This window comes from Malaclemys terrapin, chromosome 5 (assembly GCF_027887155.1).
Source record: "Malaclemys terrapin pileata isolate rMalTer1 chromosome 5, rMalTer1.hap1, whole genome shotgun sequence".
Taxonomy (NCBI): domain Eukaryota; kingdom Metazoa; phylum Chordata; order Testudines; family Emydidae; genus Malaclemys; species Malaclemys terrapin.
Genome location: NC_071509.1, coordinates 27,251,627 through 27,277,736, shown reverse-complemented (window position 1 = coordinate 27,277,736; position 26,110 = coordinate 27,251,627). Strand labels below are relative to the sequence as shown.

At 42.8% G+C, this 26,110-nt stretch overlaps 1 protein-coding gene across 2 annotated transcripts; it reads right to left on the bottom strand.

Annotated features, from left to right (window-relative positions):
* Nucleotides 1–9,515: 9,515 nt before the first annotated feature.
* LYAR (Ly1 antibody reactive) lies at nt 9,516–26,084 on the bottom strand. 2 transcript variants are annotated; one of them, XM_054030657.1, is made up of 10 exons: nt 25,892–26,084; nt 23,856–24,046; nt 21,082–21,196; nt 18,529–18,636; nt 15,583–15,666; nt 13,368–13,791; nt 12,944–13,060; nt 11,428–11,492; nt 10,805–10,890; nt 10,305–10,396 (listed from the first exon to the last, which is right to left on the bottom strand). In XM_054030657.1, the coding sequence occupies exons 2-9, from the start codon at nt 23,975–23,977 to the stop codon at nt 10,852–10,854; spliced, it is 1,074 nt and encodes a 357-aa protein (XP_053886632.1). In that variant the 5' UTR covers nt 23,978–24,046; nt 25,892–26,084; the 3' UTR covers nt 10,305–10,396; nt 10,805–10,851. The 2 variants fall into 2 exon arrangements, with proteins under 2 accessions (XP_053886631.1, XP_053886632.1); XM_054030656.1 differs by lacking the exon at nt 11,428–11,492 and having other exon boundaries at nt 9,516–10,396; nt 25,892–26,077.
* Nucleotides 26,085–26,110: the final 26 nt, after the last annotated feature.

The following is a 26,110-nucleotide window of genomic DNA, read 5'->3' as shown; positions in this document are numbered from 1 at the left end:
TAGCAGTCTGGAGTTGCCAGCTTCCACACCGCAATTGCCACACGCTTTTCTACCAAGAGGGCAGCTCTCAATCTGGTGTCCTTGTGCCGCAGTGCTGGGGCAAGCTTCACACACAGTTCCAGGAAGGCGGCTTTCCACATCCAAAAGTTCTGTAGCCACTGCTCGTCATCCTACACCTGCACGACGATACAATCCCACCATTCAGTGCTTGTTTCACAAGCCCAAAAGTGACGGTCTACCCTATGCACCTGCTTTGTGAATGCCAAAAGCAATCTAAAGTTGCTCCTATCCAAATCACACAGAATGTCGGGTGCCTACAAGTTTTCAGTTAGGAACTTCACAATTAACTGCGATGTCTTCATGACAGTTAACAGAGCATAGGAAAGCAGTGTAGAATCCATCCTCTCTCATAAAGATGCCGGGGTGCACAGCAAAGAAGGGCCATTGCAAAAATGTCGTGAAAGAAAGCTGGAAACCAATGGAGCGCTGGGACACAAAGTAATGCATCATGAGACATTTAGCACTGTCCCAAGATGTGCCACTATCCACTCTGTCATCCCACCACACCTACCAACAGAAGGACTGTGGGATAGGTACCCACAGTGCACTGCTCACACAGTTTGATGATGGTGCCCACACTGTGGATAAGATCTGCTGACAGAGGGAGCAAGTGCGAATATGAAATAGAGATTTTTATTATGTCAACTTTTGGGTGTTGACATCACTTTTGTGTGTGGACATCACTTTTGTTGACACAAATTGGTAGTGTAGACATGGCCCAAATATGCTTCTGTTCTTAGCAGAAATAAGGCAGGCATTTTTTGAAGCCACCAATAAATTTGTCTGCTTAGTGCACAGTTCATCTCTGACATAGTATAAAATCACAGCCTAGACTTTTTCTCCCCCCAACATCCTAAATAGATTGTCTGCACTCACGGGCACAGCATTAAATCACCAGTAAGGATGAAGGTGATAGTAAATAAATGGCTAGGAACCTGCCACCTTATATTTGCAATACATATGATGGATTATGCTAGCATAGCTGTATACAATAGCAACTCTTCTGTATCAAATGACACATGATATTTTATGTTCCCAGTTTTACAAAAGACTAAGTTAAAGCCACTTCCTCCCTAAACAGTGTTTCCACCCATCTCACGTTCTTATATGACCCTCATTATAGTAACTTTTAATGAATTTATCTTCACAGCATCCCTCTGTGGTAGGAAGTTCTATTCCCCCCCCCCCCCATTTTTTACAGATGGGGAACTGAGGTACAGAGAGACTAAGGGCTAGATTCACAAAGGGATTTAGGTGGTGTGAAGCTGAGCGTTGCAATGCCTAACTTTTAGGCTCCTAGAAAATCACAGGAACAATCCTAGTTCATGAATTGCTCTGGGGCTTAGGTTGAAAATAGGAATCTGGACACCTACAGTGATGTATGCGCAGAGGAAGAAAAATAGGTGCCTAGGGAACTTTTACCCTAAAATTAGGTGCACAGTGAGTGTGGGCACCTAAGAGTTTGGGAGAAGTTTTGTGGCTTGCACTGGAGCCCAAAACTGGGATTAGGTGCCTACATCCCAGATTTAACTACTTTTGTGAATCTAGCCCTAAGTGACTTTCCCATCACAGAATAAGTCTGTGGTAGAGCAGAGAACTGAACTTGTGTCTCTGGAGCCTCAGGCTGTCACCCTAACCACTGGACAAAATATTTCAGTTGTTTTTGCCTCTAGCCAAAGGTAAGAAAAATTGGTTGCTATGCAAGTGAAGTCAGAAGTATGCTTAGGAATGCGTGTAATCAAAGTATTGGTTTACCAAAAATAAAAGCATACTAATCCCTAAAGTGGTAGGATTTCTGTTTTTAAACTCACATCAATTCTTTCCAGGAAACTTGTGAGAAAATGGATCAAGGGAAGTGTTCTACCTCAACATGATATATTTGAGATGAAAGAGAGACAAAGCACATAAAATCAGGTCAGATAGTTTGATAACCCTCAGAAAATTCAAGATAGGAGTGAGCTGTGTTTAGAAAGTTCAGGCAGACTGTTCATCAAGTTTGTAGTGTGTTAGGAGCACCCTTAGGACTACTGCAAGGTGCCAGAAGCAACCATCAGGACTAGACCCTTAATAGCTTTATGGAGGGGATGTTGTCTATTTTTAAGGGTTATGTTCCCATGTTTATTTATCTCCAGCACTCTGAAGAGGCCTATAGTAGAATTATCTTATAGACTAGTTGACAAGTCTACTTGCCAGTGGCAAGGAGCAAACTTTCCCTAGCAAATAGGAGATTGTCTCTCTCATTTTCCACTGAAGAAACTTGCAAGGCCTGATTCTCCAGTGCTTTGCACCTTATGTTTACATCTCTGCAAAGAAAGCACAAAATGAGTGTTAAATGCGGCTTTCAAATTAAAATGGTTTGCACAGGTGTAAATGATAAGGTGCAAAATAGTTGAAGATCAGACCCTGCAAATTCAAATTTGGCAGAAACACAGATCCTTTTAAGAAAAGGTTACATTACTTGTCCTCCAGGTTGCATAAAACCCCTCCAAATGTAAAACAAATGTCTTCTTTCCATGGGGTACGCTAGAGAAAATTCGTGTACTGACCATAGGTTGGTACCCATAGCACTCTTGCAGGGCTGTCCCTGTGTGGGGTGGGGCCCGGTACATAGGTACCAAGTTTCTAATCTGCCAGGAGGTGCTCTCCCTGGCTCTGCCCAGGCCCCACCCCCACTATACCCCTGCCCCACCTCTTCCCACCCCTTCCCCAAAGGCCCCACCCCCACCCTGCTTCTTCCCACCCCTGCTCTGCCTCCACCCTGCCTCTTCCCTTCCCCACCTCGCCCTTCCCCTTTCCCCTCAGTGCCTCCTGACACTGCGAAACAGTGGAGCCACAGCAAGCGGTATGTGCTGCGAAAGAGGGGGAGGTGCTGATCGGTGGGGCCCACTGGCGGGCAGGAGGCGCTAGGGGGAGGTTGATGGGGGGGCTCCTTGCCCATCTTCTGCTTGCCTCCCCATTCACCTCCTCACCCTGCTTGCCCATCTGCCTCCCGCTTCACCTCCCCACCCACCTTCTCATGAAGTATGGGGCCCCCCAAAGAGTAGGGTCTGGTGCGGTCACCCTGATTCCTCGTACCCTAGAGACAGCTCTGCACTCCTTTAACATACCTCACCCCTTCCACACAAAATTGCTCCCACTGGTTTGTGAGTATTCAAATCTCTGTTTGGAGTAGACTTGCTGTAAACAAAGCTCACCACCATTGGTCTTTCACCATACCCAATTCCACTGGTGCAGTATCTATGTGAAGGGAGATTACTGGTGTAATAACCCTAATGATGCAAGTAGTTTTGCCACTACCATCCCACAGTGCATCAGTCACTGATTAGGTTGACAGTCTAGTCTAATTTCTGCAGTCTCCAGTTCACCCAGCTTCAAAATGGGTACCTGATCCTTTGTTAGGGCAGTCAAAGGCAGTTGGATGTGAAGCTGGCTACACCACTCCCTTTTGTATTGTTGGCTATGAAACTGATATACCTTAACTCTGTCAGCACAATGAGCCATTGGCTATGGGGAACTTTGGCTATATAGATTTAAATTTACAAGAACCCACTTAAGTTTACCAGAAGCCAATGGGCTGCATAGCCTCTGCTGAGGGGTCCTCTTAGCCTTCCTTCTACGCATCTCCTGAATGCCATGTCTAGCTATTTAGGTCCAGCACTGGGAGCGAGATACATGTATCAGTTACAACCAAGGTCTTGTCTACCTATGAAAAATGAGTGGTATAGTTATTTTAAAGAAACACGGTAAAAATGTGTTTGCTATAAAAGGCTTGGAACTTATTAGCTGGTCATGGTTAGCCATAGCAGGACTGTCTTTATCTACACTATGACTAAGTAGTGTATTTAAAAGTGCGTTAATTACAATATGTCCGTTAACATGTTTTAACACACAATTCATTTTTCCAGTGTAGGCAAACCGCATCAGAGCTGAATTTCATCCAGTGATTTTAGCGATTTAGTAACTCATGAGAAAACATGTAAATTTCATAGTTAAGGCAGGATGTATTTTAAAGTATTATTTTTATCCCTTTTGTCTTTGTCAGATGTCCTTTCATTTTATTTGCTTTGCAAGGCAGAATAGGCTATTTTTTGAACATTTGAGGTTATCAAAGGCATTTAACAGATATGTAAGTTTAAGACTTCGCTTTTTCAAGTTGCCTAACTATTTCAAAATTTAGTTGGGTTTAAATTGAAACTTCTAATTTATTTAGATCTCATATGGGACTTGTGGTGGTGTACTTTCAATGATAATATATTTTTCCCAAATGTATGAGAAGACTAATGTATTTGAACTGGCTGGTATATAGGTATATGATTTTTCATGATCGTCTATATTTCTTGAAGTCTACACTGAAGCAAGACTGGCATATGGGCTTAAATATAGCCACATCTAAAGTCTCCAAGTTAGTTTAAAAACTACCACAAGGACTCCTCCAGGAAATCAGTGATGTTTCATATGCTCAAATGAGCAGAATTTAGCTCATAGCAATTCAATGGTTTAGCTATATACCAGCTCTAATTTAGGAGGAGAACCCTCTGCCTTTAGAAATCAGCTGATCAGTAATAGAGGGGTTTAGTACCAAAAAAGTCAATAAGACAAAGAGGGGTGAAAGCACAAATATATATTTGAGGACAAATCAGTTAAAAGTCTACTTAAATAAAAAGAAACCACAGGAAAAATAATTCTGTTCATAATCTAACAGCACGTTTATAGCACAAATGCTGCAGGGTTTTTTGTTTTGTTTTAATTTATAACATTACCTTTACACAAAAAGTAAAATAAAATGAGAATGTATGTTTGCTGGAAAAGCTATTAAGCTCCATGACCTAGTCTTGAAAAAAATATATTTTAAAATGACCTAATTTAAGCAAACACTTTTGAGATGCTTCAATTCAACTCTATCAGCATATAAAAGCAGTAAGATACTTTCTCAATTGCACAGAAAGAAGCTACTAAGACTTCTTCTAGCCCAAGTGAAATTTAGAATTCAATATAAAGTAACGCTTCCTGTAAAAGTACTAATAAGAAACATAATATGCTTTCCTTGGCTGACAGAGCAGAAAAGAAAGTTAGAGGACTTGTTCTTGTTTTTCTTGAAAGCTTAATTGGGAGAAGAAAGGGATAAATGATGAATACATTGTGAGATCTGGTAACCTGTGAGTAAAGCTCAATATATAGAATATGCCTTTTTTTGCTTATCTTACACTAAGTTAATATTTGCTCTCTGATTTCCTTCATAAGGGAGAGTGTTGCAGCTTAACAAGTGTCTGAATGAAATGATGCATTGAGACTCTGTATTCAGTGGTTATCAGGTATAATCACTCGTCATGTTAGGGTCTGAATATATTAGACTGAAGCAATCAGATTACAGGACCAGGTAGGAGGATCATTTTTCAATGGGGGAAGGAAAAAATGAACTACACTAATATTGCAGTATAACTCAGTGCTGAGAAGAAATATATGTGCATCCTTTGAAGCTTTTTCCTTTCAATAATTAAACTGCCTACCTAAATGCCTGTATATTTCATTTACAAACTCCCTCCCCCTGCTTGATTTAAAGGAAAAACACAAAACAAAAACTGTTTGCAAAGAAATACCTAGGATTTGAGATTAGAATTTCAATAGTATTATTTTCCTTTCCAAAAACTAACAGTAATAATTAAAATAATCTTTAATAATGAAGACAGATTGTGCTGTTCAATATATGATATATAAGGCTGCAAGTTTATCATGGAAGTCACAGATTCCATGACTTTCTGGGATCTCCGTTACTTCTGCAGCAGCCGGTGTGGCTGGTCTGGGGGCCACCTGAACAGCTCAGGCAGCCCCTGGGCCAGCTGCACTGGCCACTGCTGGGGCAGTCTTGGGCCACTGTGGCCCCCTCCCTCAGCAGCAGCAGGAGATTGGGTGTGGGAGGGGGCTCAGGGCTTGGGGGTGCAGGAGGGAGTGAGGGCTCTGGAGGGCGCTTACTTCAGGGGGGGCTCTCTGGAAGCGGTGACCTCTCCCCTCCCCACCCCCCAGCTCCTAGGCAAAGGTGTGGCCAGGAAGCTCTGCATGCTGCCTCACCCTGAAGGCGCTGCCTCTGCAGCTCCATTGGCTGTGGTTCCCAGCCAATGGGAGCTCGGGTAGAGAGAGTGCAGAGCTGCCTGACTGCGCCTCCTCCTAGAAGCTGAGGGAGGGGGATGTTGCTGCTTCCGGGGACATGTGGAGCCAGGAAGGGAGCCTGCCAGCCCTGCCCAGCACCAGCCGGGATTCCAGGCCACACATCACTCCCCGTTATCCCCCAGCATCAGTGGAGGTCCTAGGCTGCATGCCCCCACCTCCTCCTTGTACCTGCGGTGTCCCCTGGACTGCCCTCCCTAGCACGCGTGGCACCCCTGGACCGCACCCCCTCCCAAGATTTAGTCAGGGGTATTTAGTACAAGTCATGGACAGGTCATAGGCCGTGAATTTTTGTTTACGGCCCATGACCTGCTGATGACTTTTACTAAAAATTCCCGTGACTAAAACATAGCCTTACTGATATAGCATAAGGAGACATTTGAGCTTCTCACTACAGTAGTTTCCTGTTACCTTAGTGCTCCATGTTAGCTTGTTATAAAGAGAAGCTGGCAGCCCAATATTTAGATTTTTTGAAAAAGAAAATCAAAGGTTACAAGAAACCTCATGACTGTGTTGGTTTAAAAAGACAAGGGAGCAAAATGTTTTTATAAACACTCCCCTGCAGTGATTCTCAAACTTTTCCCTATTGTGGCCTCATGTCACAATAGAAACAAGTTTCAAGAATTCTTTCTGGTAAGTTTCAACATTGAGCAAATGCCAGAGAACAACAAAGGGAAATTGAATGAAGACAAACTAGTCTATTTTAACTGTTTCAAGCCACGTATAAATAATCATAGCATATATGGTGAAAAATACATTTAAAAATAAATATTTAGTAATCTAAGATGTAATATCACTTGGTAAAAATGCCCAGAACTATGCCAAGGACCCCGCGTTTCAAACTCTGTGCGTCATGCTTGCGATCCTTCTCAGTCAGTGATGACCATCAATACCGTCTCTACTGCCTGGGAGAAGCTCACACTTCAGCTAGGTGCTGTATTTCCCAGACAAATCCAAGAAGGGAAGAGTTCTTCATCTCTGCAAGTATCTTGTGGAGATGGCCATGAGACCAAACTCAGACCCAGGCCAGGGTACCCCCTCCTGTACCTCAGTCTGATTCAGCAAGGAACATACCTCCCACTACTATGTCTAATTCCGGTGCAACCACCCCACTGACCTCATGGTGGGGCCTACTTGGGAAGTTTGGGGCGAATAAGCACGAGGCTAATTCTTCCTCTAAATCCAAGAAAATGGACACTCCCTGCATTAGCTCAGCCTACAGGGACAGAGCACATTCCAAGTACAACAGACATGAGAAGAAGACCCAGAAACTATGGGATCCAACTGTCTCGGGTACTGAACCACTGGTACCACCTTCACTGGCACCCCACAAGGCACAAGAACTGCCCATACCGGGGAAGTTCTCAGCACGGTGCCGATGGAGGAAAGAGTGCCCCTCACAGCAGGAAGATCCAGATCCGTGGCTGAATCTCAAGAGGTCTTTGCCTTACCAAACCAAGAGTCCCTTCCCGCTATCTGGCTCCTCCACTTCCAGGGAGATCATAGCCCCTCCATGGAATTTGCCTATGGTACGGGGTCTCTTGACCTCTTTGCAGGTACTAGACTCTGTTCCATCAGCTCTGATAGTACCACTTCTAGAACTGGCAGATCTAGTTTACTGGCCATATTGGGGTCCCTGGACACAGAATCCACCCGATCCACAAGAGAATCACCATCTGCTTCCCCTCCAAGGGATCCATCGAGCAGGTTCACGGATCTAATAGCAGATGAAGACACACCCCAGTCCCGACCTTCCCATCTTCCTCCCCTCTTCCTCACCAGAGTGGTAACTACATCATCCCCCTCCCCACCAGGTGACTTCAGACTGTTCCAGGAGCTGCTAGGAAGAGTTGTAGGAGAACTCCAGATTACATTGAAATAGATTCAAGACTCGCAGCATAATCTCCTGTATTTCTTACACACCTTGGCATCGGCAAGAGTAGCACTCCAATTAATGTCATATTGGAGCCAGCCAGAGCTGTGACATATCCCTGCCACGTGTTCTGCAATTACCAACGAAGCAGAGAAACAATACTATGTCCCGACCAAGGGATCAGAATTCCTCTTCTCCCATCCTGCTCTGAACTTGCTGGTGGTTCAGGCTGCTGCAGAGTGGACCAAGCAGCAACACCCTCCATCCACTCCTGAGGACAAGGATGGGAAACGCTTCAATCTCTTAGGAAGGAAAGCCTTCTTTTCCTCCACTTACAATTCAGGATAGCGAATTATCCAGCCCTATTGGCTAAATATGACCTCCTGAATTACACTAAGTTCAAGAAAGTCACTGATGCCCTACCAGAAGATTGTGCCCGCTTCCAGGCACTCGTTGAGGAAGGGAACCTTATAACCAGAACTGTCCTACAGTCGGTGGTAGATACAGCTGATACTTCCTCCAGGGCCATGGCCATAGCTATCATGATGCATAGGGAATCCTGACTTCATGCTTTTGGTTTTCCTAGGGAGGTCCAGATCCAGAACACCATCAAGGACCTCCTCTTTGATGAATCCCATCTTTTCAAGCAAAAGACTCTAGAGCTCCCCTCCGCTCACTGGGCATAGAGACTCCTGCCCTGAAACAAATTCCACTGCCCATCATCCATCCACAGATACAGAACTCCTCAATTCAATCACCTTATGAACCTCATGAAAACACCAAAAAAAAAAATTGAAGATCTCACTTCCCTTGTCTCCCCTCACTGTCTTCCTCACGTCAAGCCCAGCCTGAGACCAAGAGGTATTGTTCGCACAAGCTTGAGAACCACCAACCACAGAGCCTAAGACCTCGCGACCCCTACACTCCCTTTGGTCGCTTAGCACCAAGTACAATAACAGACAGACAAATGGGTGCTGATCATCATCCACCACAGCTATACAATCAAGTTTGTCATGCTACCTCCTCCAAACCTCTCCCCCACTCCCCCCGTCTGCCTTCAGGGACCACTCTCAACAGTATCCTCACCTACCAGATGAACTCCTTGCTCCTCGGGGAGCAATAGAACACATTCCTCTAGAGTAGGCAAGCAACGGGGTGGGGCTAGCCAATGGCTGGCTGGTGGGCGGGCAGGCTGGGGAGTGAGGGTGAGCCAGCGGCAGGGGGCAGCGGCAGAAGGCCAGCGGTGGGCAGGTAGGTGAGCTGAAGGCGGGGGAGCAGGCGAGCTGGCGGTGGACAGGCAGGTGAGCTGGCAGTGGCGGGGGGGGGAGGGGCTGAGGAGGCGAGCGAGCGGCGGGGGGTGAGTAGGAGAGCCGGGGAGGGATGTGGGGGGGAGTGGATGAGCCAAGTGGGCGGGCACGGAGGTGAGCAAAATCAGTATTTTATTGTCAAATTTCCAATTGAGGCAATAGCCCTCACAAAACAAAAAAAACAAAACGAACACCCACGCTTTACTTGGCTTCTAACCAAATATTTATGGTAATGAAATCTGAACAGATTTAACTCTGTGTGTATAAAGGTATGTATTTTCATTTAGTGTGCATTAGGAAATTAAACGTTGACACAGACAAATCTCAATTATTCCTTTTATGACAAAACAGGATGCTAAAATATTAGCATGTATGATCTGCAGCATATACCATTAGCTTTGGACCAAAACATTTTTGTTTCGCACATAAAATATTTTCAGTATGTGTTGTATTAATACATCATCAAGTTTGCAGCTGTACTGCTTCCTGCAAAGGTGCAATACAACCTGGGTCTTAATAAGCAAATTCACACCTGCATAAATTCAGTAACATGAAAAGGATTTTAATAGAATGGGCAACAAATTTTCCATTGTTTGTTAAAAGTTCTACCAAAAATATATTTTCTGTAAAAATCAAAATTTCTGAAAACATATGCAACCATTCCCAAATTTCAGTTGTACATATAAGTGTAGGGAAGAAAAGGAGTAGGGAATCCAGGAATAGAATTACAGCTAAATTATGCTGTGATACATACTCAACGTCTACTGAATCAGTGAAAGCTGTGTTTGCATACGTGATAGGAGAATTTGGACAGTCTGCAACTGTAAAACTTGATCATTAAGAAAACACTCATTTTCTATTTCATGAGTTTAACTTTGTCCTTTAAAACCTTGAATTTGGGATTATTGTTCACTTTCTTATTAAATAGGACTAGAAGATCCTCTTGTGATTTATGATGATGTTCACCAACTACTGCATGATACTGGGCTAAAACCTACACAAACAAAAAATAAATAGTTCAAGTTAACAGGAATTATTTCCACTTCTTTACTTAAACATTCCACACTAAAATGCACACACATTATGTCTCAATTCAATAATATTGAATAATTAAAATCCAGCAAGAAATCTATTAATACTTACAACTCAAAGCTGAAACTGTAAACTTAAGTATGTCCTTAGGTGGTGTTTTGCTGGATTGGGGGAATCTCCAATTTAAAAAAAAGTCACAGGATAAACTCCTTAATCACGCATTTTTGAATCTTTATACAATTTACTAATTAACTAGTTCACATTCAACTGCATATGACTATATAAAAGTCTGTCTATGTAGGATAGTTTTCTTTTAAATTACCTATTTCACAAACTAAAAGGGGTTTTAAAAATGAAGACTCTACTGTACCTTTTTTCTTAGTTTTTTTATTGAAATTTCATTGTTTGGGGCTTGCTTCAGAACAGCTTTGATAGTTCCCTTCCAATTGAATTTACCTATAATATTGTTAAAAACATAATGGTATTACATATCTTCTATATTTCTAAGTCATCTTTTCATCACATGTTCTAGCTAAAACTAATCACAGAACCATTGTCCAGTTCCTTTATCCTTGCCTTATTATTGCACCCACAGCAGCATCACCACCCTGGCACAAGGATCAAGCAAGTTGTTCCTCAGGTTAGTTACTGTAATGGGGTGTACAGACCCCATGCTGGCCTGGCAACTAAGAAGCTAATGCAGCAATCACCAGCCAGTGCTGGTTGGCAGCCTCACAGCAGCTGTGAGAATAAAAAAAAAGAGCTGGAAAGCAGAGGGGCAAGCAAGCTGGAGAAGGAAAGTCCTGCTGGAAAGCTGGTGTGAAGCCACCCAGAGAACGGATGGCCGGATATACAGGCTGTAGAAGCCTACAGAACCTAGGGAGGTAGGAAGTTCAGCACAGCAGGAGGAGTTGCTGAGGCCTGATTCCTCATGCCTGGTTTAAGGAGCCTGAGCTGGAACCCAGTAGAGTGGGTGGGGCTGGGTTCCCTTACCAGTCCCTCAGACTTAAGAGCCAAAAGGAGTTTCCAGATCTGCTGAGGACAGGGACCAGCAAACTCTGCCAAGGATAAAGAAGGAAACCCATAAACCCAAGCAGGACTGAAACTAACACCCTTCATAGTTCAGAATGGGCTAGCCATACAAACTCAGGCCATGTCTACACTTGAAATGCTACAGCGGCACAGCTGCAGCACTTCAGTATAGCCATTACTTATGCCAATGGGAGGGGTTCTCCCATCAGCATAGGTAATCCACCTCCCCAAAAGGCAACAGCTAGATTGACAGAAGAATTCTTCCATTGATCTAGTGATGTCTATACTGGAGGTTAGGTTGGCTTAGCTCTCTCTCTCTCAGGGATGTGGATTTTTCACACCCCTGAGCAACAGTTAAACCCATTTAATTTTCTAGAGCCAACCAGGCCTTAAGCAAGAGATGCTAACTGACTGCCCTGCCAGACGAAGCAGATTCTGTGCAATGCTCCGTCTGACCAAAGTGGGTGCTGTTGCATTAGCACACCAGCTCAGCTACCTTTGCATGAAGGAAGAACAAATGACAATACACCATCCTGGGAAAGGGAGAAGCTGAGCCCTTAAAATAAATATTATATCCTGCTTTTCACCAGTAGCTCTCAAAGCACTTTTATCTAGTTTATCTCAGCTCCTATGTGACACACAAATAGGAAATTGAGGTGGGTTCCCCCCCCCCTTCCTTTTTTTAAAAACACAGGTGGCAAATTTAACACATAATACTAACGGCTTCCTAAGTTAATTAGTATTGCTTCTAAATGTGAAAACTATATCCCCAAAATTACATGGGCTCAATAAAAGCTTAATTATACATATCCCGGATGCCAAATACAACTAGCTAAAAATAGAAATAAGGCCAATTTGTGACCAGCTATCATGTCATGCAAAGGACTAAGCGGGTGCAAGACATGCCACCCCCTCTTACTTCCCTGCACTGGCTACCCATATAGTATGTAGGAACACAAGAGAGAGCAGCCTCTGTGGGGCTGTTGCCCATTCCTAGAAGGTGGGTGGAAGTGGGTGCTGTGGATAGTAGCCAGCAAAGCTGAACAAACCAACCCGGGGAAATAGTCTGCACCAGGTATCAGGTTTGCAGAGATTACTTCCCATGGAGCAAGGTATGAAACAGACTGAGGGCTTGTCTTCAACAACGGGGAGATTGATGCGGTTGCAATCGATGCAGCGGGTGTCGATTTAGCAGGTCTAGTGAAGACCCGCTAAATCGATGGCGGAGTGCTATCCGGTTGACTATGGTGCTCCCCCAGAAGGGTAAGCTAAGTTGACCAGACAGCATCTCCCAGCTATGCAACACTGTGAAGACAAGCCCTTAGTCACAATCTGGTTCACAGTCTTCTCCTGGGGCAGCCCTTTGCTCAGAGTTTTGCCCCAAATGAATAGCAGCACTTAATGACTGATTTCATAAGCAAATAACTATCTTACTAAAATATACACATCTAAACTTCCATTTTAAGTTTGAAGATACCTTTATCTACATCCCCAATTTCTTCAGTTTCCATGGCTGCATCCTCACTTTTTTCAGTTTCTGTGGCTGCAGATGTTTTTATATATTTCATTCTTTTTGTTCTGGTGTAAGGTTCTTCTAGAGAAGGGGAGTGTGTGAAATAAGAGATAAATGAGGAGGAAATATTAAAAAAAATTTAACACACACAAAACAAAACAAAACCCATAACTAAAAAGTTTCTATTCTTGGCATTGGAGTTTGCTGTAAGATTTTTCCTGATTTTGAAATTAAAACAAAACAAGAAACAAAACACCCCCCCCCCCCCCAAACTTATGAATTATAGGTGTGGTAAAGATTCTACCAAAGCAGGTTACTGAGTTTCCATGATGCCAAAAAGAAAACAGTCTTCACTAAAATCTGCATGGAATGTGAGCTAGATATATACCTTCTGCATGTTTACGTTTTTGTTTCTTTATATGTGTTTGTTTTTCTTCTTCATTATGATTACCATTTCCATTTATTTCCACCTGAGCTGTATTATTCCTCTCATGCTTTTTCTTCTTCTTCCTTTCTGCATTATTGCTTTTGGAAGTTTCCTCATTTTCATCCTCAGTACCTTCCTTTTCTTTCTTAGGCTTTTTGCCTTTTTTATTTTCTGAGTTCTCTCGTTTGCTTTCTAATTTCACTTCTTTTTTCTCTGTCTTTTTGTTCTTTTGTCTTTCTTCTTTTCGCTCTCTTTTACTCTTTTTCCTCTCAAGTTTATCAGCAGTCATTTCGTTTTTTTCTGTAGACAATGGGTTTACTTCACTTTTTACAGGCTGGCTTCCTATTTTCTGCAATGGTTTCTCTAGTTCTTTTTTGCTTGGCCCCTTTTGTTAAAAGAAAATAATATTGTAATAAAAATGTCTTTCACATACTTCATTTGGTAATGCCACCCAGATCTACTGCATTATTCATGGGGGGGAGGAAGAGAAATGTTATGCTCTGAATAAAAAACACACACACACACACAATCAATTATTGAGGATAGCATTACTTGGTGGAGATCATGCATCTTAGTTGAAGACTAAAAGACATGCCTTACTCTAACTGCCCCATCTGAAATGATAAAATTTACAACACATGCATGCTGGTCATTTGTTATTCACTTAATTTTGTTTTTAGAAGAATGAAGTGGCCATTTGCAATATATATTAGTTTATTCATTATTTTAGACGTTCCAACATGATAAACTTAATTTTTTCATCGCAACAGCAAAATTTCCAGGGAGTGCTGTGAAGCTCAGGCAAGCAGCAGTAGGGAACATCAGAGAAGAAAGAGATAAAAGTCTTTTAAAAAATTGTTGAGAGTTGCTGGTTACAACTCCATAAGCAAGACTGAGTTCCATTTTGTACTTAAAGCAGGGGTAGGCAACCTATGGCACGCGTGCCAAAGGCGGCACACAAGCGGATTTTCAGTGGAACTCACATTGCCCGGGTCCTGGCCACCGGTCCGGGGGGCTCTGCATTCTAATTTAAATTTTAAGTGAAGCTTCTTAAACATTTTAAAAACCTTATTTACTTTACATGCAACAATAGTTTAGTTATATATTCTAGAAAGAGACCCTATAAAAACGTTAAAATGTATTACTGGCACACGAAACCTTAAATTAGAGTGAATAAATGAAGACTCGGCACACCACATCTGAAAGGTTGCTGACCCCTGACTTAAAGCATGGATTCACCATTGCGTTTTGTATGAAAACACGAGCACATACTATCCAAACTTACAGCATTTACACTTTGAGTAACAAACTTACTACTGCCCTGCAGTGAGGCCACAAAGGGAAAAAAAATTATATGAATAACTGGGAACAGTAAAAATGTCTTAATCGTACTCTGACAGTAATTGCATGACATCACTACAGGTCAGAGTTAGAGTTGCTTGGTTGTCTTAACGGTGCATTTCTTAATATGTTTGGATCTCTTAAGTGTAACCTTAACTCTGAATTTCCTAGGTTTGGAACACTTGACTGGGGAACAGTTGAAACATACCTATGATGTTTTACCCTTAAATTATTGATATTCTTAACCTTAAATTCATCTTAATGAAGCTGTGCCTCTGGGAACAGAATTAATCAATCTTAAAATGCATTAGATAACATTTATATTTAATAGAAACTATTCTTTTTCAATAGAAAAATCCAATTTTAAAGTTGCACTTATAAAATGAGTTAATAAAACACTCCAGTGGGTGGGTAAATGAAACAATATACATACTTACCATTACAATGGAAAAAAGATGTGCAAAAATATTATCGGACACAGATGTCAGATTGGGGTAGTAATGATCAGAAAGTGGAATTTCTGTTCCTTATTAGAAAAAGCAATCTGGGATAAGAAGTTACGCATACCTTCCTACTACCATGATGCGATCACTGCCTATAGCTTATCTTCAGAGGTTGTTGCGCATACCCCATCTATGCTGTATCAGCAATACATTGCACCATAGATTAGAAAAAATTTGGTCTCGTACTCTCCATCTTTTCTTTGGACACCAGAAATGACTCTTCCCTAATATACAGTACTTAGTGTCTCCAATAGGGGTCTTGAAGGTTCTCCACCCTGTTGCCCTATTGTTGTATTCTTACTGAAAGATTTTGTGGCTTTCATTTGACTTACGTTGCTGGTTGCTTCAGAAAAGATATCCCACACCTGGTCCTGCAGAGCACTATTGTCAACATTAAAGCTGTTCACCATCCAATTCTGTGCAGAAAAAGAATAGTAGAAATGAGAAGTGACAGGCATTCAATTTTAACTTTTTAACCATATGTAGGATAAGTATAAAATTAAAGAATTAAAATTAACTGAAGTTTGGTTAAGGAAATGTGTGTGTGTTGTAAAGAAAGGCCATGACTAGCAAGTTAGAAGAAAGGCTTTCAAAATAATGAGTTATATTCCTTTTGGCCTTAAAGTAGGGAGAACGTATGGTTTAAAGAATAACTAATGGGATAAGTGAAAAGGCGGCCTCTGACTGATAGGGGTGACTGCAGATCATTAAAAACAAAACAAACGAAGAATCTATCTTAAAATGAGCCAACACGGCCCTTCCCCAACCCACACACCAGTGTGAACCCAGGTGCAATGAGAAAACTGTTGGACAGCAAGGAGGGGAAGAAAGTTGTAAATCTTATCTGGATTAAAACTAGAAATATGGGTAAATTGTCTCCAATTGGTTTTTAGCTGAAGTCAGTAAATGGCAATGACATTTGTTAAAGGGTATAAAAAAAAGTCAACACTAAGGGTTCATTGCTAATACCTGCCTGACTATGCTGGAGCCAACCAATATGGGGTTTGAGCACCCCTGGGTTTAGCCCATTTGTAAGTATCTGGATCAAATACTTATAAATGTTTTGTTACTATTTGGATGAAGCAAACTGCCCGTTACTTAGGCTTTTTAGGCGTATTTGGAGCAACTGCATAAAGTACTATTTGGCCTTTGGATTTAATAAAATAATTTATGGTTAAATTGGTGTTTGGTGATTTCCCATATTAATAATTTCAAATTATTTAATAATTCCAACACCATATGGCCATGTACTGATGAAATCTAGGAGTCAGTCAGCTGATACAGTGGTCGGCAGGCTAAAGGTTCATTCTCCCCTTTGTGCTACTGCTCTAATTTATTTTGCATATTACTTGTATCTATTATAATATGCCACATGCCATCCATGCCTCTAACTGAGCACATCAATAGCTGCACAAAATTCTTGTCCAGGTCATGAATTAGTTCCAGGCTTCTTCTGAGTAGAGACTGCCAATTGTGCTAACATCCCTTTAAACCCTGTAATTGTTTATTAAGTGAGGGATAACATTCAGGCTCACTGAAGACATATAAAATATTGGACAAGTGAGCACACTCCAAGGTCATTTCCTTAGTTTGTCACAGATTATTAAAATGCAAATAAGTTTCACATGTATCTGTTTAGAAAACTGTTGGAGCTGTCTCAGGAAGAGGAAAGTGCAGCAGCAAATTTCTTTTATATTCTGAAAAATCAGCAGAAGCAGATTTTAAAAAAGGCTTTAATGGTGTGGCCATAAAGGTTTCCTCATTGCAATGTACTATTTCATTTGTTCCAGGAAAGGACTACTGAAGTGACATCGCACTGTTCAAGTTTTTGATCTCTATAGCTTTGGTATATTACGTTGCAAGTTCCCAGGCAATACCATTCACTTCACCTGAAATCACTGATTCCTCAGAAAGCTACTTGAATGTTCACTTCTGCTGTGGTAGCTCAAGTAGTTTCACCACAGCTTCTGTTTCCTGAACCTGAATTCATAGACTCTAGCACTGGAAGGGACCTCGAGAGTGGCCTTGAGAGGTCATCGAGTCCAGTCCCCTGCCCTCATGGCAGGACCAAATACTGTCTAGACCATCCCTGATAGACATTTATCTAACCTGCTCTTAAATATCTCCAGAGATGGAGATTCCACAACCTCCCTAGGCAATTTATTCCAGTGTTTAACCACCCTGACAGTTAGGAACTTTTTCCTAATGTCCAACCTAAACCTCCCTTGCTGCAGTTTAAGCCCATTGCTTCTTGTTCTATCCTTAGAGGCTAAGATGAACAAGTCTTCTCCCACCTCCTTATGACACCGTTTTAGATACCTGAAAACTGCTATCATGTCCCCTCTCAGTCTTCTCTTTTCCAAACTAAACAAACCCAATTCTTTCAGCCTTCCTTCATAGGTCATGTTCTCAAGACCTTTAAGCATTCTTGTTGCTCTTCTCTGGACCCTCTCCAATTTCTCCACATCTTTCTTGAAATGCAGTGCCCAGAACTGGACACAATACTCCAGCTGAGGCCTAACCAGCGCAGAGTAGAGTGGAAGAAAGCAAGACACGAGAAGTCTAACAACACACCTGTTAATGCATCCCAGAATCACGTTTGCTTATTTTGCAATGGCATCACACTGTTGACTCATATTTAGCTTGTGGTCCACTATACAAATATATGTATTGTCCATTATCAGCCACACAAACTGAGGTATGGAGTAGGAAAAACATGCTCACTTATCCCAGACATGTCTGTTATTCTTTATGGATGCTATATAAAATATGTGGAACCTGGCATAGTTGTCTAGTGGCAGCTCAATAAGGTGTTATTTGGAGGAATACAAGTTAGAGCCCTGAACAGCAATGAAGGTTTCTGGAAGGAGCAATGTCTAGCAGAAAGATCACTCAATGTTTTGAGGTGTGTTTGGGGATGTGTAAGTTGGCAGAAACAGCAAATGGAGAAATATTAAAGTGTGTAGTTTGAGGGGAGAGACTTACAGAGGGGGAATTTGCACTTGCAGGGCTCCAAACCCAACAAATTCTCCAACATGTCTGACTTATAATAATTTAGATAAAAAACTACATAAACAGAAGGCTTTTCATCCAAAGATCAATGCTCTACAAATATTAAGCAAGTCTCAGGCAGACAGTTATTCTCCCCCACCTGCCAATTATACAGATGTACAGACAGGTTAAGCAACTTGTCTCAGGTAACACAAGTTAGTGGCACATATGAGCGTATAATCCCTTAGTCCTAATTTCAAATCCAGTACTTGTCTCGAAAATCATACCTGAAATTTGACCTTTTTTCTTGGAATATTGTCATAGGTGTGCATTTGCTCCAAGATGTTTCTCACTTTGGGGCTAATGTTTGGCTTCTTTATTACTTCATGAATCTTCTGTAAGAAAGAAACCGAATAACTTCTCAAAGGAGCAGAGTTAACTAGCGAAGTCAGATGCAAGATGAGATCAGAAATACAGAGTACCTTGAATACATAACATCTGCAAACCATTTAGCGTACAGTCTAGTATTTGCCAGCTTTATATTTAGACAGATTATACAGGGAATTCTGAAAGTGCGATAGTATTACAAAAAGTGCATGAGAAACACCAATTCTTGAGTTTTTGTTTAAAATTCACTGGGAAAAAAAATCATAGAAAGTGATTATATGAATCATTTACACACTTTACAGCTAAGCTGAAACACAACTGATGCACGGAGTTTGAAAAATGAAATTCAGAAATAGCCTGGCCAAGGTAAGCTATTCCACTACTTATATACTAAATCTACACACTATATAGTTTATCTTCGTTTTCAGATCATGCACTGGTAAAGGGGGGCGTGGGGGAAATCAGCTCAGCGATGATCTCGAATTTAAAATATCTAAAAGTAGGACAAGTAGCATAACACCGGAGAACTTTGTTACACTAAAGTTTGGTTATACCCTGTGAGTTGTACTAGAAGAGAATGCCAGCTGGTTGTCTCTTCATAAATCACTCCAGAATTTCACAGTCTTTTAAAAGAAGGGGAGCAGTTGTCTTTGACAAACTTGCACAGTGGGTTTCCAAATTAAAAAGCATAACCAATAGACACTGGACAGCTCAAGGGTTTTTCCCCCCCAAAGGTTTTGTGCATCTCTCAGGACCACCAGATAAATGGGGAGGCACTATGAAACTATGCTGCTTTTTGGTAACTTAAAAAAAGTACGTACTTTTTATAATCTAGTGCCCATCTTCACACCACCATCCATACAAATTCAGGCCCTGTTCTAGCTATTCACTCAAATACACGAATAACTTCAATGATATCTGTAATCCCATTCAAGTCAATGGGATTATTTAAATACTTAAAGTTACATACTGGTTTCAGTGCTCTGTAGGATAGTGGCTTTAAGGCTTGTCTACACAAACAGTTTGCAACAAGCTGGGGTGTGAATGTACCCTGCACTAGCCTGCCACACACTAAGTGCCTGTGTGGAGCCTGCTCACAGTTTCTTAGTGTGCTTTGATCTACTCCTATTGCAAAGCAGGGGAGATCAGAGCATACTAAGGAACTGTTAGTACATGTCAGCAGGGTCCACACAAATACTTAGGCTATGTGATGTCTACATTGTAGAGGGCTGTGTGCTTCCTCAGAGCACAAAAACAGCAGTGTGGCCACTCTGGGAAGGGAAGCAGCTCAGGCTAGCCGCCTGAGTATATAGCTAGCAGGTCAGGTGTGACTGTACTTGGGTAAAAAGCAACAGAGGGTCCTGTGGCACCTTTAAGACTAACAGAAGTATTGGGAGCATAAGCTTTCATGGGTAAGAACCTTCAGACTTGCATCTGAAGAAGTGAGGTTTTTACCCACGAAAGCTTATGCTCCCAATACTTCTGTTAGTCTTAAAGGTGCCAAAGGACCCTCTGTTGCTTTTTACAGATTCAGACTAACACGGCTACCCCCCTGATACTGTACTTGGGTAGCTAGCCTGAGCTGCTGCAGCCATGCTGCTATTTTTAGCACGCTAGCTCAAGTAGAGTTAGTGCACAGGTTCATCTGCCCCTGCTGGGAAGCATACTCCCAGGTGCAATGTAGACGTACCCTTAGTGCACAGCAGGTTACTGTTGAGTAGATTCACACTTCACATTGCTGCGAATTAAATGTTTGCATAGACAAGCCCTTAGTTTACTGTTGATGATAATTTTTGAAGCAATTCAAGTGACAATTGTCAATGATGTTGCTATATAGGTGGAAGAAACAAGGTTACAAATCCAGTTCAATACCTGTATTACTGATTACAATACTGTCACATTTTTTATAAGAAAGAGTCAGTGGGATTATTTATATAAATAAATACATACTTACAATTCTCTACTTCATGCATTCATTCTCAAGGCTGAGATAAAGAGATCTCTAAAACCCCCTCTTAGAAACCTCAAGAATCCTCTCACCAATTTTTGGTTGTCACTTTTTTCTCCTTTTCCACAACTTACAGCAACCACCCCACTAGATAAATAATCAAATTCAACCCCCTAAAAGGTAAGCAGGGTCACAATAGATGGACATACTCCCTGCAGGAGAAGAGCATGTTAACATTTACAATATCCAGCACAGGAGCAAGGACAGAACCTGAATTTCTGATGCCTCAGCTGGTGAGGTGCATTAATGTTAGAGTGTCAGGCTTGTCTGCTCTTCTCTTCACTTCAGGCCATTTTTCAGAACATGTATTGCTATTTAAAATAAAACATCTGTACATTTATTTTCCCAATATGAATTCATATTTATGTTTTTAGAATACAAGCTTTTCTGAAATAAAGTTGAGTTATCAGAAAGAACATTAAATATATATTTTTAAAAGTGTTACCTGGATCCACTCCTGTTGTTTAACATCTCCTTTGTTAGTTTTGGCTTCATAACCCTTGCCACCATATTTCTGATCTTCACTTATACATTTCACATGGCTCTTATAATCATCACCCCTTAAATATGAACAAGCCACACTTAAAATCTGTAAACCATGTTCCATTTCAATTAACAAAACTATTAACAGGTCACAGTCAGTCTCTCAAACAAGGCAACCTTCATAAGCAGGGAAACTTGAGTTATAATTGTACAATACAAATTTATCTTCCAATCCTATGAACTTTTACAAATGTGTAAACTTCTGCTTGTGTTAGTGGCCCCATTGAAGTCAGTGGAACTATTCACATGAGTAAAGTACAGTACATGCATATTTGAGGACTGCTTGAATTCCTGCCAGTCTAGGGCCTGATAAAGATCACTTGACTTCAATGGATGTTAAGATTTGCAAAGAATGCAGAATTAGGTCTTTAATAAATATAAAGTAAAGTAGTATACATCTATAATTACATATATACATTGTTATACGTAACATTTACCTATGCTCATATGTGGAAAAGCTCTTCGGCACAGTTTAAAAGCCATTTATAGAGCACCACTCATTGCTCAAATCTAAAGTAGCTATATGGCTCCCATTACCATAGTATCTGAGTGCCTCACAATGTTTAATGTATTAATCCTCACAACACTCTTGTGAGGGTGTGACGTACTATTTATCCTTGTTTTACAGACTGCGAACAGAGACAGGCTAAGTGACTTGGCCAAGTTTACATAGGAATTCTGCAAAAAGAACAGGAGTACTTGTGGCACCTTAGCAACTAACAAATTTATTAGAGCATAAGCTTTCGTGGGCTACAGCCCACTTCTTCGGATGCATCCGAAGTCGCTAAGGTGCCACAAGTACTCCTGTTCTTTTTGCGGATACAGACTAACACGGCTGATACTCTGAAACCTGTCATAGGAAGTCTGGAGGAGCAAGGGAGACCTGGCTTCAGTTCAAGTCCTAGGTTAATGCCCTAACCACTGGACCATTCTTCCCCTTCAGCAAAGTTGAATGGGGCCTGAATTTTGTAGCAGATACTAGTGCTAAAATGGAAAAGCCAGATACGCTTCTAAAAGAAACTTGTTCCTGGATTTAGAGATTGTTTACCAAGTTCTGTCTAGGGACATGTTTCGGATCAAGTTATTTATAACTGAAAAATAGAACGGATAATGGAAAAGCAAATTCCACCACTAAGAGAACCTACTGGTCTGTACCTACAATATTTTATTGCCTGTTAATTTAGATAAAACTAATTTCTACTTTTACATTTGGGAAGGTAGACTGTAGAGTGGGGCTTTTTTGAAGAATTTGGGTAGTTACAGGCAGAGCTGCTACAATTTTGGCAAAAAGTATTCCACAGTCACACTGATTCTGCAGCAATCAGCAACATTTTTGCCATAATCAAAAGCTCAAAGTACTATAATTCATAGCTGCAAAGAGTAACAATGGTAACTTTGATGTTTACACCATTTAACAGGGATTGAAAAGTTTTGGCAGGCACCTACATGCCATAACACTTAAGTTACTAACAAAAGGAAAGCAAATAAACAATACCAAAGATGAGGGAGCAATAGTATGATAAGTAACCCACTTCAACCTGCAGAGAAGTTAGGCCCTCTTCATTTTTAGGCCCTCTTACCTCACAATTAGAACCTGTTGCTGCTTATATGTTTTTAGCATGATTTCTTGTCGGTTTCATGGATGCTCTGAAGCATCTAAGCACCTAAGGCTCTGAAGAGCAACTGTGAAATTAATCTTCTCACTCTGCTACTACTTTGGAGAAGCTATACAGTAGAACCACTGGAATGGCCTACCACAGTGGTTTTCAAACTTTTTTTCTGGCAACCCAGTTGAAGAAAACTGCTGATGCCCGCAACCCAACGGAGCTGGGGATGAGGGGTTTGGAGTGTGGGAGGGGCTCAGGGCTGGGGTAGAGGATTGGGGTGCAGGCTGGAGCCAAGGATGAGGGGTTTGGTGTGCAGGAGGGGGGTCAGGGCTGGGGATGTTGGCTCCGGGATGGGGCCAGGAATGAGGGGTTTGGAGTGCAGGACAGGGATCTGGGTTGCGGCAAGGGGGGCTCAGGTTTACCTTGGGCAGCTACTGGTCAGCAGCGCAGCAGGGTGCTAAGGCAGGCTTCCTGCCTGTCCTGGCACCGCAGACTGTACTGCGCCCTGGAAGCGGCCAGCAGCAGGTCCAGCTCCTAGGTGGAGGCGTGCAAGCGGCACCGCACGGCTGTCTGCAGGCACCGCCCTCTCCCAGTGCAGCGCCTGTGCTCAGGGCAGGGGCAGTGCTTGGAGCCCCTCCGCCTAGGAGCTGGACCTGCTGCTGGCCGCTTCCGGGCGCAGCGTGGTGTCAGAAGAGGTATGGACTAGTCTGCCTTAGCTGGGCAGCACCACCAATGGGACTTTTAACGGCCCGGTCGGTGGTGCTGACCAGAGCTGCCATAACCCAGTGCTTTACATTCCGTGACTCAGTACTGGGTTGCAACCTGCCGTTTGAAAATCACTGGTCTACCAACTGCCAACTCAGGACAGCACATTGGTTCACACTTGAAAGGGTATTTGCGCAACCTTACAGCTAGAGTTGTTGGTTTGGGTTTTTTTGGTTTTAAATGAAAAACTGAATACCTCACAAAATAATGTAACTCCAACATATCCTAGGAAGCTTTTCTATGGTCACTACTAAGTGTGCAAGTTTATCTGTCAAGCTCTACTACACAAACATCATTGACGTACCAGAAATCTTTGCCACAATCCATGCAAGAAAGGCACTGGCAGTTTCTGCAAATGTTTACATGTTTTTCAACTTGCCCTTTCTTCACAGATTCTCCACATGCACTGCAGGTAAAAACTACCATTTTGGTGAAGTGATTGAAATAGTTTCTTCTCAAAAGGTGCTTACATCTGCTTCTTTTTCAAATCGAACTCTACAAAAAAAATTATGCAATTCATGTTATAACTAAAAAAACGTGAATTATTAAGTGCACGTGGATCTAACAGACTTAAATGTGAACAAGATTCACAAGTTAATTGCGCTTCTATGTAACATTCATTTTTAATTGCAAACTTATCTCTCTGTATATACAACTCAAACAATTATTCTGATGTTTTTAAATAGAAAACTGCACGTCACAAACGTGGATTACCTTTGATTCCTGCCTTTCCTTCTCTCCTCACATTAAAATGCTTGCCAAATCTTGCTGTTCTCTCTTTGTAACATTTCTGAAATATGCCCTTCCTTTTTGTCTCTGCTGCCAAAATCCTAGTTCAGACACCATGGTATTATCTCTCACCTGGATTAATTTAACCTCCTCCAATCTGAACAGCGGAGCGTCACGGAGTCTATTCTATGCAACTTTGTACTGATAAAAACAATCTTCTCCTAGCACTTTTGACTTCCTGATGTTATCAGGGATTCCTGGTCACATTTTGCATAAAGATCAAACTCTTTTCACTCAAAATTTAAAGCTTTATCCCTCTGCCTAAATAACCATCTCTTGCTCTCCATCTCGCTTTTCTCATTTTAGTTCTCCTTTTGTTTCTCCTCCCAGTCTTGCCTTCACGCCTTTTTTAAAACCTGCTCCCATATTTGGCTCTTATTAAGGGGTATCTCATGCCAGTCATCCTTGGTCTTCTTCAGATCCCCTTGTAGAACCCATTTCTTTCACTTAGGCCATGTCTATGCCACAGCAGCACAGCTACAGTGCTGAGGCACTGATGCTTCCTACATCAACACAAAGGGTTTGTCAATGTAGTTATTTCACCTCTCTTACAGGTGGTAGCTAGATCAAAGGAAGAAGCCTGTTGACCTAGCTGCCTCTACACTGGGGGTTAGGTTGACCTACTGCAGCGTTCAGGCACAAAATTTTTCACACCTTGAGAGCAGGTCTACACTACAGCCTGAATTGATACAAGTTACATCATTCAGCAGTGTGAAGAGCTCCACCCCACCCCTCCAGCGGTGCAACTTTCACACTGTCCACTCCGGTGCTACTTTGGCAGGAGACACTTTCCCATCTATGTACCTTCCGCTTCTTGCGGAGATGGAGGCGTAATGATGCTGAGGGAAGACCTCTCCCGCATCGGTATAGCGCGTCTTCACCAGACGCGCTGCTGCGCCTACGTAACGCTGTAGTGTAGACTTGCCCCGAGGTAGTTAGGCCAACCCGTTTCAAGCCTACGCCAGGCCTTGCTCTTGAACATTACCGCCCGCCCATCTCCTCCTCGCCGCATGCTATCTGCGCTCAACTCGCAGCTCCAGCAGCGCTCCCACGGCTGGCTAGCGTCTATCAGCCACTGTAACTCTGCTCCCTGCTGGCCGGGTTAGCCCCTGTGTTTCCCTCGTTCAGGCTTGGGGGCTCTCTGGGGCAGGACGGGTTGGGGGGGGGGGGGCCCTGTATAAACCGCCCGTCCAGTATCCATCGCATAGCGCAGGCAGGGGAAGGGGGAATGGGTCACGGCAGATGTAGCCCGGCGGCGGGAACGCGGGGCAGGTCCCCCGGCGGAGCGCGCCGCGAGCTGACAACAGGCGCGTCTCCCAGTCCCTGCCATTATTGCCCGCTCTCCCCTGGGCTCTCCCGCGGCGCCACCGACCCCTCCACACCCTCACAGGCGGGGCTCGGCCTGCCCCACCCGGCCTCCATGCGGGAGAGGCCCCGGCCTGACGCGGTGCTCGCAGCTACTTCCCAGCCCGGGAAGCGCCCCTCAGACCGCGGCCTAGGAGCCTGCGGCACTCCGAACCGCGCAGGCCTGAAAAATCCCCCTCCACTCACTTTAAATGCTGCGCCACAGCCTCCAACGGCCAATCCCGCACCCGGCACGTGCTGCCGCTGCCACCTCGCCTCCCTCCACCCGGCCGCCGCGGAGCAAGCGGTACGGCTCGGCCCCAACTGCGCCTGCGCTCCGGATGGTGTCACCATGTTCCCCTTCCCCTGCTGCACATGCGCCTCGGTGTTCTCACTACCGTCTTCCCCCCCGGTTCGCGTACCACC